The 17,580-nt window shown below is 43.1% G+C and overlaps 1 protein-coding gene across 16 annotated transcripts in view; it reads left to right on the top strand.

The window, feature by feature from the left end:
• Positions 1-17,580, top strand: part of Ttll5 (tubulin tyrosine ligase like 5) — a 234,662-nt gene that overhangs the window by 16,437 nt on the left and 200,645 nt on the right. For 14 of the 16 annotated variants that reach the window (XM_040742715.1, XM_040742720.1, XM_040742719.1 and 11 more), the window contains exons 4-7: positions 2,397-2,479; positions 3,904-4,010; positions 7,744-7,874; positions 15,401-15,483. In XM_040742715.1, coding sequence (XP_040598649.1) covers positions 2,397-2,479; positions 3,904-4,010; positions 7,744-7,874; positions 15,401-15,483 — 404 coding nt within the window. The remainder of the gene's footprint in view (positions 1-2,396; positions 2,480-3,903; positions 4,011-7,743; positions 7,875-15,400; positions 15,484-17,580) is intronic. The other 2 variants (XM_040742725.1, XM_040742729.1) reach the window with 2 other exon arrangements.

The raw sequence follows: 17,580 nt of genomic DNA, 5'->3' as shown, positions 1-17,580 counted from the left end.
ACCCTGGATTAGCCCAGACTGTCCAGTTTAATGCAGCCAAAGGGATCCTTAACATGGAAGGAGGAGCCAGCAGGGCCAGAGTTATACAAGGTGAAAAAAGACTAGACCTGCCTTTGTTGCCTTTGAAAGTGAAAGAAAGGGCGCATAAACCACAAAGCAATGAGTGGAGGTGGCCATTGGAAACTGAAAAGTGAAAGACCCAGATCCCCCTGGGAGCCACGGAAGGGAGCACAGCCTGATTGTCACAGCCCTGCTTTAGACTTGTGGGGCCTGTGTTACCGTAAGCTGCAGAGTGTGTTTGTTACAGCAGCAGAAGCAAACCAGCATACCGCCTCAGTGTCTCGTGTGTGCGTGGGATTTACGGTTCCTTTTGTAATTGTATTACCATCGATCTGTTGCATCATTATTTTTATGTTAGATTGTCTCAAACTTGTCCCTTAAGAGCCCACTCAAGCTCTTTGTGACATGCTTCTGACCAGTTTCAATCTTTTCTGTCTTTTGGGTCTAGCAGGATGGTCTGTCCCCCCAGCTTGCAGTCTGCAGCTCTCTACAGCACATTCTGTTCTACTCGGAGACAAATGCCCAGGCTTCTGCCCTTTTTCTTACAGATTTTGTGAAGACAACGTAATGGTGGGGGCTGCTGGGAAAAGCTTGTGGTTGGGCTTTAGGAGAAAGTCTGGCTTGTCCACGCCCATCTTTATGGTTCAGCTTTGTATAGAGTGCATACCAAGATTTGTAGTAGGTCACTTAATGTGTCTGTGGGAGCGGCAGGGATTTACGAAGCTTTCCATAGAAATTTGAACATCGTGTTAGGTATTTTTACTGTTCTCATTCAGGATTGTTTAGGATACAGTCCTTTAAAAGCACTGATCTGGACCCAGGTGTTCAGGCTTGTGCCTGTAATCTCAACACTTGGAGGACTGAAGTAGGGTCATTAATTCACTGTAGCCAGGGCTGGAGTAAACTTTGTCTCAAAAGCACAATAGCAAGAAAAATGTCTGTAGAATCCTTGGCTAACGTTCTCAGTTTGTAGGGGCATATAGAAAGATTTAGTGTCATAGCTCAGAGTAGATGCTCACGTGATTACAGATCTTCCTCTCAGGCTCAAGGCACAGGTTCTGTCTCCAGGGGCCAGTAGGAAATATACTCCGTGTACAAGGGCAGGAGGCTGGTGCCAAGCGGGGCTGGTAGTATGGGCCTGTCTCAAAGGGGGCAGTTGGAGGTCCCTGCTAGCCTCTTCCTATCAGAGAGACCTCTAGTCTAAGATGTTCTGTCAGTCAGCATTTGAGGACATAGAGAGCTATTTGGAGCAGGGGTGCTTAGCCTTGTAAGTACAACGGACCTACTCAGTCTGGAAAAGTCTAAAGATTTTTAAGGTGGAGAAGTAGACAAATGGTTAGAAAGGAAATGAATTGTATTGAAATATAGTAATTAAAATATTAAAAAGACAAACAGCTGGATGTGGTAGTACATGCCTCTAATTCTTGAATGCAGGAGTGCATGTTTGAGGCCAGTATGGGCTACACAGCAAGTATTAGGCTAGCATAGGCTGCTAGTATAGCCATGTGTCAAGAAGCTAAAAAATAAAAATGTAACCACCCCCAGATTCTAGACATATGCAGTTTTTATTAGTGCACTAGTTTGTTAGCTACCGTAACTTGTAAGTACTGTGGACTTGTAACAACTCTGAGTAAACCCAATGCCTAGCCTCTCTTGGTGGCAGGGACACAGCACTGCTTTTGTTGCCTGCATCCCTCATTGAAAGCTTTGTGGTTTTTCATTGTTGTTGTTTTGGTTGTTTGAGACAGGGTTTCTTTGTGTAGCCCTGGCTGTTCTGGAATTCACTGTATAGACCAGGCTGGCCTTAAACTCAAAGAGATCTGCCTGCCTCTGCCTCCCAAGTACTGGGATTAAAAGTGTGCACCCCCTCCAAGCATTGTTAAATTTCATCTGGAAATTGGTGAAAAAAAAAAGATGATGTAGGTTTCACTCCCCTTTCTGTATTGAGCAAACTCTATCATGTCTTAGCTTAAAAACTCTTGGTCTCTGGCTGGCAAGATGGCTCAGAGTATGGAGTGCTTGTCCTTCAAGTTCGAGGACCTGAGTTCCATCCCTGGAGCCCAAGGAAAGGAGGAGGGAGGGAACCATCTGCACAGAGTTGTCCTGTGTCCTCCACACACATCCTAGTATGCACACATCCCCCCATCACAATCCAATACTAAAAATATGTTTAAAGGAAGCTTTGGCTCTAAGTATCCTTAACTGATTCATAGTCGCTTTAAGGACAACAGTATACTATCACTGAATACATTAATCACGTTTCCATGTTGCTGTTTGTTTTTGTCTTTGCAATTAAGCTTTCTGGCTACTGAACTTGATTCTGTGTTTTTGTTTAGAACGTTATCATTTGTCTTATAAGATTGTGAGAACGGACAGTCGCCTGGTGCGAAGCATTCTGACAGCCCATGGATTTCATGAAGTAAGCTCATTTTTACAACCTCACCTGATCACCTCAAAAGCTGAAATCCTAGCTACCTAACTGACTTTACCCCTCCACAGAGGCAGCACTAGGAAGCACACGGGGACCAGTGATTAGGGGCTCTGCAGAACTTGGTACTACCAGCAGTTTCTCCTTGTGGTACACGGGACAGGAACCCCCCCTCCCATTTTCTTGTGATGATCTTAGATATGGGCAGAGTTGCGCATCAGACGTCATTTGATATCTATTTGGGGTTCTTTGGTTGCAAAGAACAGAAGCAGACTTTGTAAGTGAAGCCAAGACAGAGTTGCAGAGTGCTATGAAGAGGGTGGCTCATAGAAGCTGAGGTTTCTTTAGAAGGGAAGAGGCACAACAGCCTTGGGGACTGAAGGGCAGGGCTCTCTGGGTTTATATCAACACACTGCTGTGGAACTTACTGGACTCTATTCATTTCCTTGTGCCTTTTTCTGGTGATAGAATTGTTGAGCCAGCTTAGGTCCTAGATCTCGTGGAGTGGAGGAGAGGGTGGATGGGTGATTGACAGGTGATTTAATATTCAGGAACAAATCATTCCCCCAAGAAATCTGTGGAAGTGAGATGTTGACATTGAAATGAACAGGTACAGATGCTACACAGTCCACCATTACTGAAATTCTTAGACCACCAATGAAAGTCTGGTCACTCACTAGCTGCTTATTCTAGGTTGGTACCAATTGGGCACTTGGGGATCCCATACTGTTCATGTCCTGTCTTGTTGCTTTTCTATTTCCAGCATTTGCCATTGTGTTAGTGTGTTATATGGGCAGAGTCCGTAATAATGAATGGATAAATGAATTCTAAGGAATGATGAAAGGAACTCTAAGGTTTAAAACTTTCTGAGATTTACTGTTCTAATTGCATGTCTGTGTGGGGGTATGTGCATGAAAGTGTAGGTGCCCATAGAGGCCAGAGGTGTCAGTGCCCCCTGTACCTGGGGTTATAAATAGGTAGTTATAAGCCACCCAGTGTAGATGCTGGGAATTGAGCCTAGGTCCTTTGCAAGAATAGTACATACTCTTAACCACTGAGTCATCCAGGGCTGGCTTCCCTTATGTTCTATAAGGACATACATAGGGAGGTCTGAGAAAGGAGTCTGGGGCTCACTTTTGAGGCATACTTTGAAATGTAAGTGTATTAGACATCACTGACTTGTCAGAAGGGTTAATTTATTGTTTGTGTTTGGGAACTCTGGACTCTCCTTTCTTTAACCTTGTTATTTTGTTTGCTGTGGTACTCTGCTGCAGTAATAGGCTTGTATAATAACTGGGTCATGCCAAGAGTCCACTGTAGATGAAAGACCACTGACTTTCTCTGTCATTGCTCTTCTAGAGACAGGCTGCTGTTTATGTTTGTTTGTTTTTTTTCTGTGTGTCTTTTGTGACTAGGTTCACCCGAGCAGCACTGACTATAACCTGATGTGGACAGGATCCCACCTGAAGCCCTTCTTACTTCGAACCCTCTCTGAAGCACAGAAAGTTAACCACTTCCCCAGGTAATGCTCCCCTAGGTGCTTTGTAGTGTTGAAAGGTCGCTGTCATTGGACTGCGTAGCCAGAGGAGAGATGCAGTGTTCTTGGCGTAATGGAAGAAGGAACCTGTGGAGTGCCATAGCCTGACTGGAGGCTGAGGGTTCATATCCCTGGGAGGTAGAGACTCTTCAAGGGCTATGGAGATTTGAAAGGATTTAAAGAGACAGTTTCCAATTCTCATTCCTAAAATTGAAGTTGTTCATCTCAAGTGGGTGAGGTCTCCTTTTTCACCTTTCCTTTCTTGGTCACATTTTCATTTCTATTAAAGAATGACTCAACTTCTATCTTAATATGGTATGGTGCATTTTCCTTGGTCATAAAAAGTTTCAGGGTTCCAAGCTAGGTGTGATGGCACGTGCTTGTAAATCCTTATACTTGCAACACAGAAGCAGGAGGATGAATTCATGCCCGCAAATCAAGGCCTGCTTAGACTATATAGGACCCTGTTTCAAAAAAAAAAAAAAAAAAAAAAAAAAAGAAAGAAAGAAAAAGAAAAGAAAATTAGGATCCCAAAGATACAACAAACAAATCAAGATCAGATTCTAGTGATAGCATAACACTTCCTTCTTACATGTTGATGGTTTCCAGTTGTTTGTTTTAAACAAATTTGAGAGATAGCATAGTCTGGTTGTTCGTAGCAGGTTTTTCTGTCTCTTAATAAGTCTCCCAAATAACAACATGGAGACTTGGCAATTATGAAAGCTTGACCAATAGCTTAGACTTGTTTCTGACTAGCTCTTATAGCTTAAATTATGTCTTTCAACCCACGTTCTTTCGTGTGGCTTGGTTACCTTTACTTTAATGCCCTTGCGGCTTTCTCTGCATCTCCTCCCTTCTTCCCAGTGTTCTCTCTATCCATAAATCCTGCCTAGTTATTGGCCATTCAGCTTTTTATTAAACCAACCAGAGTGACACATCTTCACAGTGTACAAAAAGATTATTTCACACTAGGTTGCCAACTCATAGACCATTAGTTTTAATGACAGATCATTTTTGTGTCTGTTTATTTTGGCACAGGGTCTCTATTAGGTAGAGTCTCATATTTAACTCTTATAGTCTGAAATTTTGAGTATATTCATAAAAAGTCAGAAGTAAACATCTTTTTAATTTATGTTCAAAATCTGTTTAAAAATGGATTTTATACTTATAAATCAGGTTAAAAAACATTGGGATAAAGATCATAGATGTAAATTTAAAACATAAACCTGTACAGAGAAAATCTTGTTGATCCTAGCTTGGACAAAGGTTTCTTAGAACAAAGCTTGGTGCATTAAAAACACAAGGGGACTTCAGCGTAGTGGAAGACTCTTAAGAAAGTGGGAAAACAAGTCACAGTCTGGAGAAGTGTTTATAAACATGTATCTGATTAAGAGTTTGTATCCAAAGTATATCACAAACTCTGATAACTTAGCAGAAAGAAAACAGTCTTAGTTTTCAAAATGGAAAAAAGATTTAGTGGATACTGTAAAGTGTGTGTGTGTGTGGATATGTCAAGGAAAATTTATGTGTGATCAGTTAATGATACTCAATGTCAGTTATTAGTGGAATACAAATTAAAATCATATGAGATACTAATCTGTACCTATTGAAGTGACTTTAAAAGTCATATAACATTACGTACGTCTGGCTGGGGTGCATGGCAACTAGCATACTAGTACATTGTTGATGGGAGTTCAAGAAGTGGATACCTGGAAACTGTGAAATATCTATTGGTTTTAATTTTTGTCTTCTAGAATGCATGGCATCACTAAAGGTCATTTGCTAATCAATTGCCTGGTGACTGGCAGGCCCTAGGTGGTTTCAGGATTCTCACAAGCTCTAGGGAAGACTAAGTCCTGGTAAGAGGGTTGGCATTTTAGTCTGCCCTTCAACCTTCAGGAAGGGGGAAGGGTTGAAGTTTTAACATGATCACCCGTGACCAGTGACTTAATCAGTCATACCTACTTAGTGATGCTTCCATTATAGCCCCAAAGGACTAGGTTTGAAGAGCTAGATAGTTGAACTCGTGAAGGTCCTGGCAGGTACAGTGCCAGGGAGAGGGCAGGCTGTTCCACGTCCCCTCCTCCACATTTCATACCATGCGCATGTCTTTATCTGTGTTCTTTGTATATGCTTTACAGTTAGCCAGTAAGTGTGTTTCTCTGAGTTCTGTAGCCCACTCAAGCAGACTCATCAAACCCAAAGGAAATGTATGGGGTAGCTGATCAGAAGCCACTTGGAACTAGGGTCAGCCTTGCGGACTGAGCCTTCATCCTGAGGGATCGCATACCACCTCCAGGTATACAGTGTCAGAACTGAATTAGAGGACACCCAGTGGTTTTTGCAGTGGCATTGCTTGCTGGTAGTGGGAAAGCCCCCAGCCCCCAAGCTGGTGTCAGGGGTGTTGAGTAATTATGTGGAACTGAGTGGAGATTAGGAGAATGCTTTGGTATTTCCTCTACATCCGAGAATATGGTAGGAGAAACTGAGCCTCTTTTTCCAGTATCCTCAGAGTAACCACTGGCAGTTCTTATGAAGTTAAACATATACTTCTGTAGTGATTGTAAAATGTGTCTGTAAATTCTCTGACCCTTCCTTCAAAAGGTTGAGCTAAATTTTTCGGTTGAGTGTCAACTAGACTTGGTGAGTAGCCGCTAACAAATGGAGTGTGGCAGAAGTGTTGTTATGCTGTTTGGGGGACTAGATCATAACAGATACTGCAACCTCTTCCCCGGATCGGTGGGCCTAGGAGAAGTCAGCTGCGTCTCATGAAAGTGTGCAGCCTGTGAAGGGTCTCACCTGAGGAACCCTAGCCTCTCATTGGCAGCCAGCTCCATACCTATGAGGAGTCTGGGAAGTGTGTGCTCCATCCTAGCTGGGCCTGATGAGGGCAGTGTAGGCACACATCTGTCATCCCACACTGCTGGCCCACAGAAACTGTGTGACATCACAAATGTGAACTACTATTTTAAGCTGCTGTATTTTGGGGTTGTTTATTATCTAGCAACAGATAACTTAGTAAACTACATAGCAAGCCCACACCTGGGAAAATGGAAATGTTTGTATAAAAATTCGATGTTTATATAATACTCTATATGTAAGTGCTTTCAAGCAACTTTATTCACAATCTTCCCTAAACTGGAAGTAATCCAGATGTCCTTCAACTGTCGACTAGATAAACAAACTCTGGTATATATATGCACACCACAACGTATAACTGAGCACATAAAAGAATAAAATGCTTGATATATGCAACCCATAGGGATAAAGCTGAGATGTTTCATGCTCAGAAGAGAGGATACATATTCCAGTATCCTGCTTATCTGTTTGGAAACAAGTAAAAACAGATGTTTTCCCTGTGTCTGGCAGTGACTGAAAGAACTGACTGCAAGGAAATTGAAGCCACTTTGGGATATTAGAATTGTCCTGTATTTTTATTGTGGTGATTACCTAACCAGTACATCAGAATTACACATGGAAAGGGAGGAGGGTGGATTTCTACATACCTTGTGTCTTTATGAACAGATCTGATCAAAAATGTCTACTTGAGGAAAATGCTAATAAGACTTTTGGAGTAGCAGCGTGATAGATTTGGGATAGTCTACTGTCTTCAGTAACTGCTTCAGAACTCAGCGCTACGAGTTCTTCACAGTGTGGCACCAGAGGAAACCTTTGTAGCTGTAATTCACTGAAATGGAAAAACTTGCTTGCTTCTTAGGTCTTATGAACTAACCCGGAAGGACCGACTGTACAAAAACATCATTCGAATGCAGCACACGCATGGATTCAAGGCTTTCCACATCCTCCCTCAGACCTTCCTCCTGCCAGCTGAGTACGCGGAGTTCTGTAGTAAGTGCTGACTGAGGGTGTCCTAGCGTCTGAGCCCGAGGCTGATTGAACTTTGACACTGCTGACCTTACAGCTAATTGGAACTTTCCAAACCTTTGACAAATTATGCTTAATTGGGAAGAGCAGTTATAGGCATAAATTTTAAATTATTTATATTTAGATGGTGCTCTTCTATGTTTAATTTTGGTAGGATGACAGTAATAATTTATGTAAGGACACATTGTTGTCATATAAGCACATCCTGTCTTGAGTATTTTTGCCCAGTTATCTCTGCATTGTTGAGAGTCAGTATGTGTGGAGGGCATTTTGTCCCTGTGAATGTGAACTACATGTTTTCTTTTTGGTGTCTTTTTTTCACTTCTCACTCTAATGTTCTTCCTGCCTGGACTTGTGGACTTAAATTCTTTGCAGAGCAAGTATCTTGTCTTTTTAATGTTTGTCCTTGTTTATTTGTCTTTTAGTTTCAGCTGGCCTAGAATTTGCTATATATGTAGACTGGGCTGGCCTCGAACTCACAGAATTCCATTTACCTGCTTCTGCCTCCCGAGTGCCAAGACTAAAGTTTGCCACCATGACCAGCATCATGTCTTCTGTTGTTAAGCATTTGGTGGTATCAGTCACACTTTTTTCTTCTGAGTTCATACTAATAAGAAATACACATAGGCATCTAATGGGGACCTGAATGTCAGCTGAATTGCTGGTAAGGTAACAGGAACATGTGGCCTGGATCTAGGTCTATAATGGGATTCTTATTTCTTTGTCCTCATTGAATGCACCTTCCCAGGCCTGGCTGAGAAGCTGGGTTGTTTCCAGCTCTTCCCCTCACACCAGAGCCTGGTACAGTAGGTGTGATGTAAGAAAGAGTCGAGAACACAGGGCAGATAGGCAGGTGTGAATGGCGACCATGGTCATAGGCTTATGGTGAATGACATGTAAGGGTTCCAGATACGAATCTCTCCTAATACTAATCCTATTCTCTATTGAAGTTTGAAGGAATCAAACTTGAATTTCTTAGTTCATTGTTGCTTCTTATTCCCCTGTGGTCCTCCAGCCCTGGGGGCAGTGGGTAGGGGGCAGGGGGTCGGAGGAGGGTTGGGCTCTTGATAAATGGTGGCACAGGGTGAGATTTCCACTGTCAGCTCCTGCCTAGCTTGTTGAAGTGGAGTTGCATCTTTAGCCCGGCATTCTGATTCTTAGGAGATCTACTTTAACAAAGAGAGCTTGAAAGACACATAGCCTCTTGACCAAGGCCACCACACTTAGACCTAGCACATGGAGACAATTGATGTTTCTTCAGCACCAGTGCAAATTACTCTCTTCTGTCACTTCCCAAAGACCACAGCGGGGACTTCTTGTCTTTGGAAGAACAGGGGTAGGAAAGATGTGCAGTGAAGAGGAATCCTCTTGCTGGATGACACACATTCTGAACTTCTGGTCCAGGGTTTCTAGCTTCTGTTTGACACTTAAAACCATGACTAAAAAGTCTAGCGTTGTCAGGCCAATCATGTTCCCAAGTTCACATGTTGGAGCAGAAAGCAGCCTTTCATCCTATCCATGTCCTCTTCAAAGAGACAATCCTTTTGTTTGTAGAATCTGTTTCAAATTCCCTTCGTTTCCTTTGGTGTCCCTCAAGTACATGCAACTCAGAAATTCTGTTTGCATGACACTTGTAATTCCTCACCCTGCCTGACTTAATTGACCATAGGCAGTAGGAGATTTTTGAGAAGAAAAGAGATGGAAACTCTAGCTAGAAAAGTACCCATGGAATAAAGAGACCGAGAGAAGAAAAGTGACAGTGGTTTTGAAAGGTTTTGCAGTGATTTGGTTAAGAAGTGTTGTTGACCTGAGCTACGCAGTGAGAATGGACAGGTGTGAGTAGGTAGAATGTAAGGACAAACAGGATTTATAACTAGATGTGAGGAGTATCAGGCAGAAGGTTCAAATGGGCCTCTGAAGACATGAGTTAGAGAAGTTATGAGGATCATTGAGACCTCAGGGAGGGGTGTAGGGGTGGTGAGGGTGGTTTCCCAGGCTGGCTTCAAACTTCTGGGCCCTGGCAGTCTGGGCTCAGCCTCCCTGGGAGTTGACATTATAGTTATGAACAGCTACTGTTCCTCCAGGACTTGTAAGTCTAAGCAAGAATATATCCAGGAATACAAGAGGAGCTATTACAGGAAAGAGAAGTGTTCAGTTTGAACATGATGTACATTTGAGGTGCTATGGGGAAAGCATGCAGTGATGTTTTGCAGACAGCTGTAGAAGCAACTCCAGAGGTTCCACAGGAAAGTGATGAGTAAGAGATGCAGAAAGATAGAGAAGCAGGCTCACAGAGAGCCAGGAGAGAGAGATGGGAGAAGAACATGGGAAGGATGTCTCAGAAGAGGCAATGGTTCAAGTAGAAGAGTAGACTCTAGAAAGGAGCTGGGCACATCTTCCCTAACTGGACGGAGGGAAGAAGGCTCAGTGCTGGCCAGGTAAGAGTTTGCATGGAGAAGAAAGCAGTATGCCAGGTTCATGTGACGAATTCTCAGCCTGCCTAGAAAGGAGGGTGGTATGTATGGTCTTATACTAAGAACAAGGGCAAAGTATGGTTCTGTGTTTCTTACAAGGGCAGAAAGGTCCTGACAGGGCCTTTGCTAGGATTGAGCAGGATGTAAAGCTTTTCAGAGGCACTGGGAAGATGAGCCAAGGTGATCTCAAGATGATTAACTTTTCATCCTAATAAGAACAAGTCTTCACTTTGTATGTGGAGAATGTGAGCCCAGGAGCCAGTCACTATAGCCAGAGATGTGAAAGCCTGAGGGTCGTCGGAATTGTTTGGAGTCATCAGTGAGCCAGGCTGATGACACAGCACAGACTCTTCTAGGTGCCTGGTGCCCCATTTCCAGTTAATGTAGAACTGACGGTGTGTGACCCTGGAGAACCAGTCTAAGGATCTGTTGTCCACTCCAGCCATTTCCCTCAGACAACTTTAAGGCAGGAAGAAGGAAATGCAAGGAAAATGAGGGTGACAGAAATATAGAAAATATAGAGCTTCCTCCTGGAACTGTGTTCGGTGACATTTCTATTTATAATGGAGGCTGAGAAGTAGTTCTGAGATATGAACACAATTGTGTTATCATGCTGTTTATTGCAAACACTCAGATTTCAATGGAGAAAGTAAATTTCTAGGATCGTAATTTTATAAGAGATCTTAGCAAATGAGATGAAATCCCTCATTTTGAAGGTAAGACTAAGGAGCTTCAGAACATTGTCCAGTAGCATCATCATACCTGAAAAACTGAAAATGCTCCCACTCCTGGTTTAGTGTTCTTTCTAGTGTACTGAACGTGTCTTTGGAACCGGAAGGTGATGGAAAGGGTTGTCAAAGTTGTCTATAATGTCTTCATCCAAGCAGACTGCTCTGACCTCTGCCCTGCTTTTGCCTTTGATTTTTCTTGCTTCTTGCTCATTTTTTAAAACACATGCAAAAGAATTAGATCTTCGTTCTAAAGTATCACAAATCAGTGTAAACATGCTAGCACAGAAGGTGAGTCCTGAAACTAGAACTCACAGAACATGCCAGTTATGAAGCACCAGACGCACGGTTCCCCTTTTTTTAATAAAAAAAAGTTTTCCTTGTCATGTTGGGGATTGAGCACAGGATCCTGTGCATGCTGTGGAAGTGTGCGACCACTGAGCTACTTCCTGAGCCCAGAACATTAGCTTCCCAGAAAAGATAGAACAGCATGCTAGTGGCAAATGCATGTGGCCACACTTACCCTTTTCTGAAAATGAATTTTCAACGTCTGGTGCTGCTGTGGAGAGTGCTGTCTCCAGGCAGCTTTGTTCATCTGAGGCTTTTATAGCACCCAGCACTTCATAACTCTGTGTCTGTAAGAGCTTGTTTAATGTCTGTGCTTGCTGGCCTAATCTGTGTGAGGGAGAAGAGTGTTTTACTACTGTATATCCCACTCGAGGAAACTACTTGACAGATTAAATACATGAAGTTTTGGATGGATGGATGGATGGATGGATGGATGGATGAATGGATGGATGGATGGATGGATGGATCTTAGAAAATTTAATTTCTTTGTTTTTATAAATAATAGCTTATTAGCCTCTCTTCTTTTGGTGTGACAAAAGTAACTCCAGGGAGAAAGGTAATTTTGTCTTGCAGTTCCAGATGATACAGTTCACTGTGGTGGGGAACTGGTAGGGGAGGAAGGCACTGTGGTGGGAGCAGGAAACTGGCTGGTCACATTGCATCTCCATTCAGGAAATAAAGAGTGAACAGGAAGTGGATCTGGGCTGTGAAACCTCAAGGCCCACCCCCAGTGACCTGCTTCCTTCAATGAGGTGCCACTTCAGTAAGGTTTCCACAACTTTTCCAAATAGCACCACCAGCTGGGGACCAAGTGTTTGAATGGAGCCTATGTGGGACATGTCATATTCAAAGCACAGCATGCTCAATCTGATTGCTTCCTCAAGAATCTGAGGGCGACTATAAAAGAATGGCGTATTTTGTGTTTAGTGGCCTTAATTTTATTTAGATTTAATTTTTTGTCATATAAACTTTTCTTCTATAGCACTATTGTGATGTGATGTAAATTACATTTTTTGAAAGAGTAATATATTTCCATGGTGTAAAACTAAATAAAACAATAATCAGGGGAGAAGCCTCTTTTTCTTTTTTTTTTTTTTTAAAAAAACAAAACAAAATGACAACTTTATTTTTATGTGCATTGGTGTTTTTTTCTGTAAGGATGTCAGGTCCCACACAGATGAGAGCTGTCATGTGGGATCTGGGAATTGAACCCAGCCTTCTGGAAGAGCTATCGGTACTCTTAACCACTGAGCCATCTTTCTGGCTGCAAGAAGACTCTTTTTATTCATGGGTTCTCAGTTCTCTCTGTGGGGCTCACCAGTGCTTGCTCCTAGGTTTTTGCTTGTCCTTCTGGAGATGCTCTTGGAAGTCACTGTCAAACAGCTTGCATGTGTGTGGGTACTGAGGAGAGCATGCAGTTGCCTTGTGCTTTCTTCTTTCACGTAAATCGTTCTACACTAGTTAGTTAACAATATTCTCGTTGTGTATGCTCTTTGAAGGTTCTCTTGTGCAGATCAGGTTCCTGCAAGTGTGGCCTTTGAGATATTCCACCCTTTGCCTATTTGCAGCCATCCCTGTAAGCAAAGGATGCTTTTTATATTTTCAACTGGTTGGATGACCATAACTTGTTGGCATATGGAAATGGCATGAAATTCAGTGTATAAATGAGGTTTTATGGGAACACAGTCACTATCCTTTGTTTGCATATTATCTCTACAACTCTACAGTAGTAGAGTTGAACTCTTAACAACAGAACTTCCACTTCCTGTAAAACCAAAATTGCTTATGGTCCAGCTTTTCGTAATTAGTTTGAAGCCTGAAGTCCCTCATGTAGATATGATAGAGTAGATTTAACTAATCTCTTGCTCTTATAGCACAGCGTGGGATAACTTCATATATATACAATGTGGGATTTTTAAAGATTTATTTTTAAATTTGTGTGTGTGAGTGTGTGAAGTATAAGTGTATGCAGATATCTGAGGAGGTCGGAAGAGTCCCTGGAGTTGGAGTTACAAGAGGTTGTGAGCTACCCAACATGAGTGCTGGGAAGCAGGTGGATTCTCTGGAGGACAGCAAGTGTTCCTAGCTGTTGAGCCGTGTTTCCATCCCCATACATGTTCCACATGCATGTGAGCAGAGCTAGAGGACACACTTCTAAACCTACTTAGTATCTAGGCCTTCAGATTCGGCACGGTGCTTTTTCTTCTGCTGCTAAGTCTGTTACATTGCATTCAGAGAAAAGGCAAGAGAAGATGGGGAAAGGTGGATAAAGGTACCTAGGTCCCTCCCCTGGTCCCCTAGAGATAAAGTGGTTTGTGGTACTGACAAAGTCAAGTTCCTGTTTGGGGGATAAAAAAGACTTTGAGTCCTGCCAAGGGGAGAGGGAAGAGGAGGCTGGTGAGTGGTCTTGGAAGATAGGCTATCCTGGGACTGTTGCTGGTGCCAGGCATATGGCTGCTGGATTCCTGAGGTCTACCTGGGTGGGACCCTGCTCATGGTCGGGGGACATTTGTGTCTCACGTGGGAAGAACAGAGGTGGGGTTAACACACACAGGTGGCAGCACTTGACCTTTTAATAAATCAAACCAGAGACCATAAACTTGAGGGAACTTTATTGGGTTTATGCTTTTGTGTTCTGGATAAAATGATGTTATCCTGATGCAGAACAGCTGGGCGTTTGAGTGGACCCAGAGACACTTTCACTCTCTTGGTTTTATCTCTTCACACACCACACTCCCCTTCAGAGAAGAAAAATAGCAAGAAACCAGTACCTTAGTTTTCAGCTTTTACTTTCCCCTCTTCCTTGGAAACAGTGGGCATGGGGGTTCATCGGAAAAGGAAGGCATGAGATAGAGTAGAGACTACCTCTAGTTCTTTCTCTCTTTCCTGGGGTATCCTCAGCAGCACCCCATGAGGCTCCCACCCCACACCCCATCCCAAGTGGAAGTCAAGCCCTCAGCCTCTTCCCAGACCATGCAGGAGTCCCGGGGGAGTCTCATCTGCTTGTTCTTCTCTCTGTCTCTGTCTCTGTCTCTCTGTCTCTCTCTCTGTCTCTGTGTCTCTGTCTCTCTCTCTTTCCTTTTTTTTTTTTTTTGAGACAGGGTTTCTCAGTTAAGACCTAGCTGTCCTAGCACTCGCTCTTGTAGATCAGGCTGGCCTTGAACTCACAGAGATCCGCCTGCCTCTGCCTCCCGAGTGCTGGAACTAAAGGCGATTGGTTGCTTTTTCTTATGACCCAAAGATACTTACAAACAGAATCAAATCTGGTGCACATGCGGACCTCCTTGTACTCATAAGTCATGATGCTTTCTTGCCCTAACCCTCTGCCTAGTTTATGAGGTCTGAAGAATTATTCAAAGGAAGTAACTGTATTTGGAGATACAGTAAAAAGCTCAATTGTCTCTATCTACTGGCAGTCCTTCAGTTAACAAAAATGAGATTTTCCTGAAGGTCATTTTTTGGTAACAGACTAACATTCAGATTTGACCTTATTTTGTTTCCACCCTTATGTAAGAAAGAGGAAATAGTAGGAGATATAATTATGTGAGTCATTTGCTGTCATCTTCCCCTTCCCTCTTCTTTTGCTTCTTCCGCCACATTTCCTTTTTTTTTTTTTTTCTTCCCTTTTTTTGGCTTTTTGAGACAGGGTTTCTCTGTATTGTTTTGGAGGCTGTCCTCGAACTCACCCTGTAGACCAAGCTGACCTCGAACTCACAGAGTGCTGGGTTTAAAGACGTATGTCACCAACCCCTGGCTCCATTTTCCTTTTAAAGGCTACTGTGATAAACATCGGTGATGATCCCCCCCCCCCAACTGGAGATTTGGAAGGTTCTTTGGGTACCTAAGAGATTACTTACTGTTTCAGTTTAAGATAATAAACTCATGCTTCTTCTTCTCTTTGTTTTTTTCTTCCCTTTTTATCTCCCAATATTTCGAGCAGATTCGTACTCAAAGGACCGGGGACCTTGGATAGTAAAACCAGTGGCCTCTTCTAGGGGGCGGGGCGTCTACTTGATCAACAATGTAAGTATGCGGAGAATCACAGACCTGGCACTTACTGGAGCACTGAGTTCAGAAGTGAGTGTGTGTTGTTCACTCTGCTGGGAGCCTCCTCCCTTTCTGGAACACACTTAGTCCATAGCCAAAACCCACTTGCTAGATGGGTTTTGGGGGTAAGGCAGCCTTTTGTATTAGCATGCAAGAGGTGTCTTCTGCTTCAGCATGCTGTCTGTCAGCTCCTCAGCTCTGAGCTGTCACTTACCACACTTTAAGTAGCTTCTTTCTCCTCTTCCTTCCTCCTGCTCCTCTCTTTCACCTCCTCTCCTTCAGAAGCTGCCAGTGCCTTGATTCTTGGCAAATTCCTTATTAAAAGTTCTAAAAATTGATACAGGATGGGAGCATGCCTAGAGGTTAGAGGCATTTTCCAGAATGCAGGAGGCTCTGGGTTCAATCCTCAGTGCCACAACAATAATAATGAATACTAATCAAATACAACAACAACAACAATAAAATGCATATGCAGAGTAAGTAAATAAAGTGCAAATCCAGTCTCACTTGCTGGACTTCCTATAACAAGTTGATTGTGTATGTCTTTTTTCTCAGATTCTTTCTGTATCTGGTATTTCCCCATTTTACAGTTACTACACTCATATCACTCCTGCCTGCCCTTCCATAGTCCATCTCTTAAGTTTAATTAGTTTTGCTTTTAGATCTTAAAGGGTTGTATAACGTTTATAATTATTTTTAATAACTGACATAGTTTCTCCTCCCTATAAGTTTATTAAAAACTTAAGCTTAGTAGAAATAGACTACAGCATTAGGATTGTGAAATTAGTAAGGATTTATACCCAAACATTTCTTTCTTCTCGACATTTGTTGGGCCTGTACTTGGGGAAAATGTATTCTCTTTTTTGTCTTCTTTTTTCTATTTTTCTTCTTTTTTCATGTGACTATTTGTGTGGTGTGTGCATATTGGTATGGTTTTTTGCATGTATGTGTGTGGGTGTGCATGCATGTGTGAGTCCCTGTGTGCTTATGTGGCTGTGTTCCTGTAGAGGCCCAAGGTTGGTTTCTGGCATCTTCTCTGATTGCTCTCCCACCTTATTCCCTGAGGCAGGGTCTGGGATTCCCTGTTCCGCTTTCCAAGACGGGACTTCTTTCCCTGGCACTGCTGCACTCACTGGGCGTGTCCTCCGGTTCTGAGAACCAGAGCTCCTGCCCCCTTCCTTGCACAGCAAGCCATTTATCCACCAAGTCGTCTCCTAGGCCTCTGTCTCCATCTCTTGTTGCCTTTTTGATCCCCTGCTGTGCATGCTACTGCTTGGGGTGTTAGAGAACTCCCATGGCCTCACTAGACCCACGCTGTGGGAATGAATCTGACTGGTTCTCTGGCCCACCCGACTGTTGCTGTCTAACTGCCGGCCTACACCTTTGCAGGGGCCACCTTGGGAATCTTCATTACCTGGTGTTTGTGGCTGGGGCTCTCTCTGCTCTGCTCTGTTTTTATTTTTTCCCCCTCGTGATCTTATCTGCTCCATGTCTTTGAAGATTTACTTAGACTTTTGATCTATTCTGGCTCCTTTCACTTTTTTTTCCTAGCCTTTTGTTATTATTTCATTCTTTTGAAAATATCCTTTCTGTCTTTCCAGTGAGCTCTTGAAGGGAGGTTGGGGTAAATACATCGTGTGTGTGTGTGTGTGTGTGTGTGTGTGTGTGTGTGTGTGTGTGTGTGGTCAGTACTCCATCTTAAATTCCCCAGTTATTTTTTCACATTGAGCTATTTTCTATGTGTGCAGAAATGAACTTTCTGAAGTCTTTCATTTTGGAAAGTCCTCAGGATCAGTCTGGATCCAAAACTGTACAGTAAACAGTTATGGCCAGACCTTTCTCACTGGAGAAATGATAGACTTGAATTCAGGCAGAGCTGCTACTATAGCATCAGGCCCCAGCCACAGGTCCTGTTACCTGGAGCCCCTCAGCCCTGGGTCTTGTGTGACATAAAACATGCTGGTATGCTTTGGCTCTTTCTTGTCTCCATGACCTTGGCATAAGACTCCTATCTGACAGTCCTGCCTTCAGCCCCTCGCCAGGAGTGCAGTGTTGTTTGAATTGCAAGGACGG

The sequence above is a fragment of the Mesocricetus auratus genome, unplaced genomic scaffold, assembly GCF_017639785.1.
Source record: "Mesocricetus auratus isolate SY011 unplaced genomic scaffold, BCM_Maur_2.0 Super-Scaffold_15014, whole genome shotgun sequence".
NCBI classification, from domain to species: domain Eukaryota; kingdom Metazoa; phylum Chordata; class Mammalia; order Rodentia; family Cricetidae; genus Mesocricetus; species Mesocricetus auratus.
The sequence above is the reverse complement of the archived record's forward strand: the minus strand, read 5'-3'. Positions and strand labels throughout refer to the sequence as shown.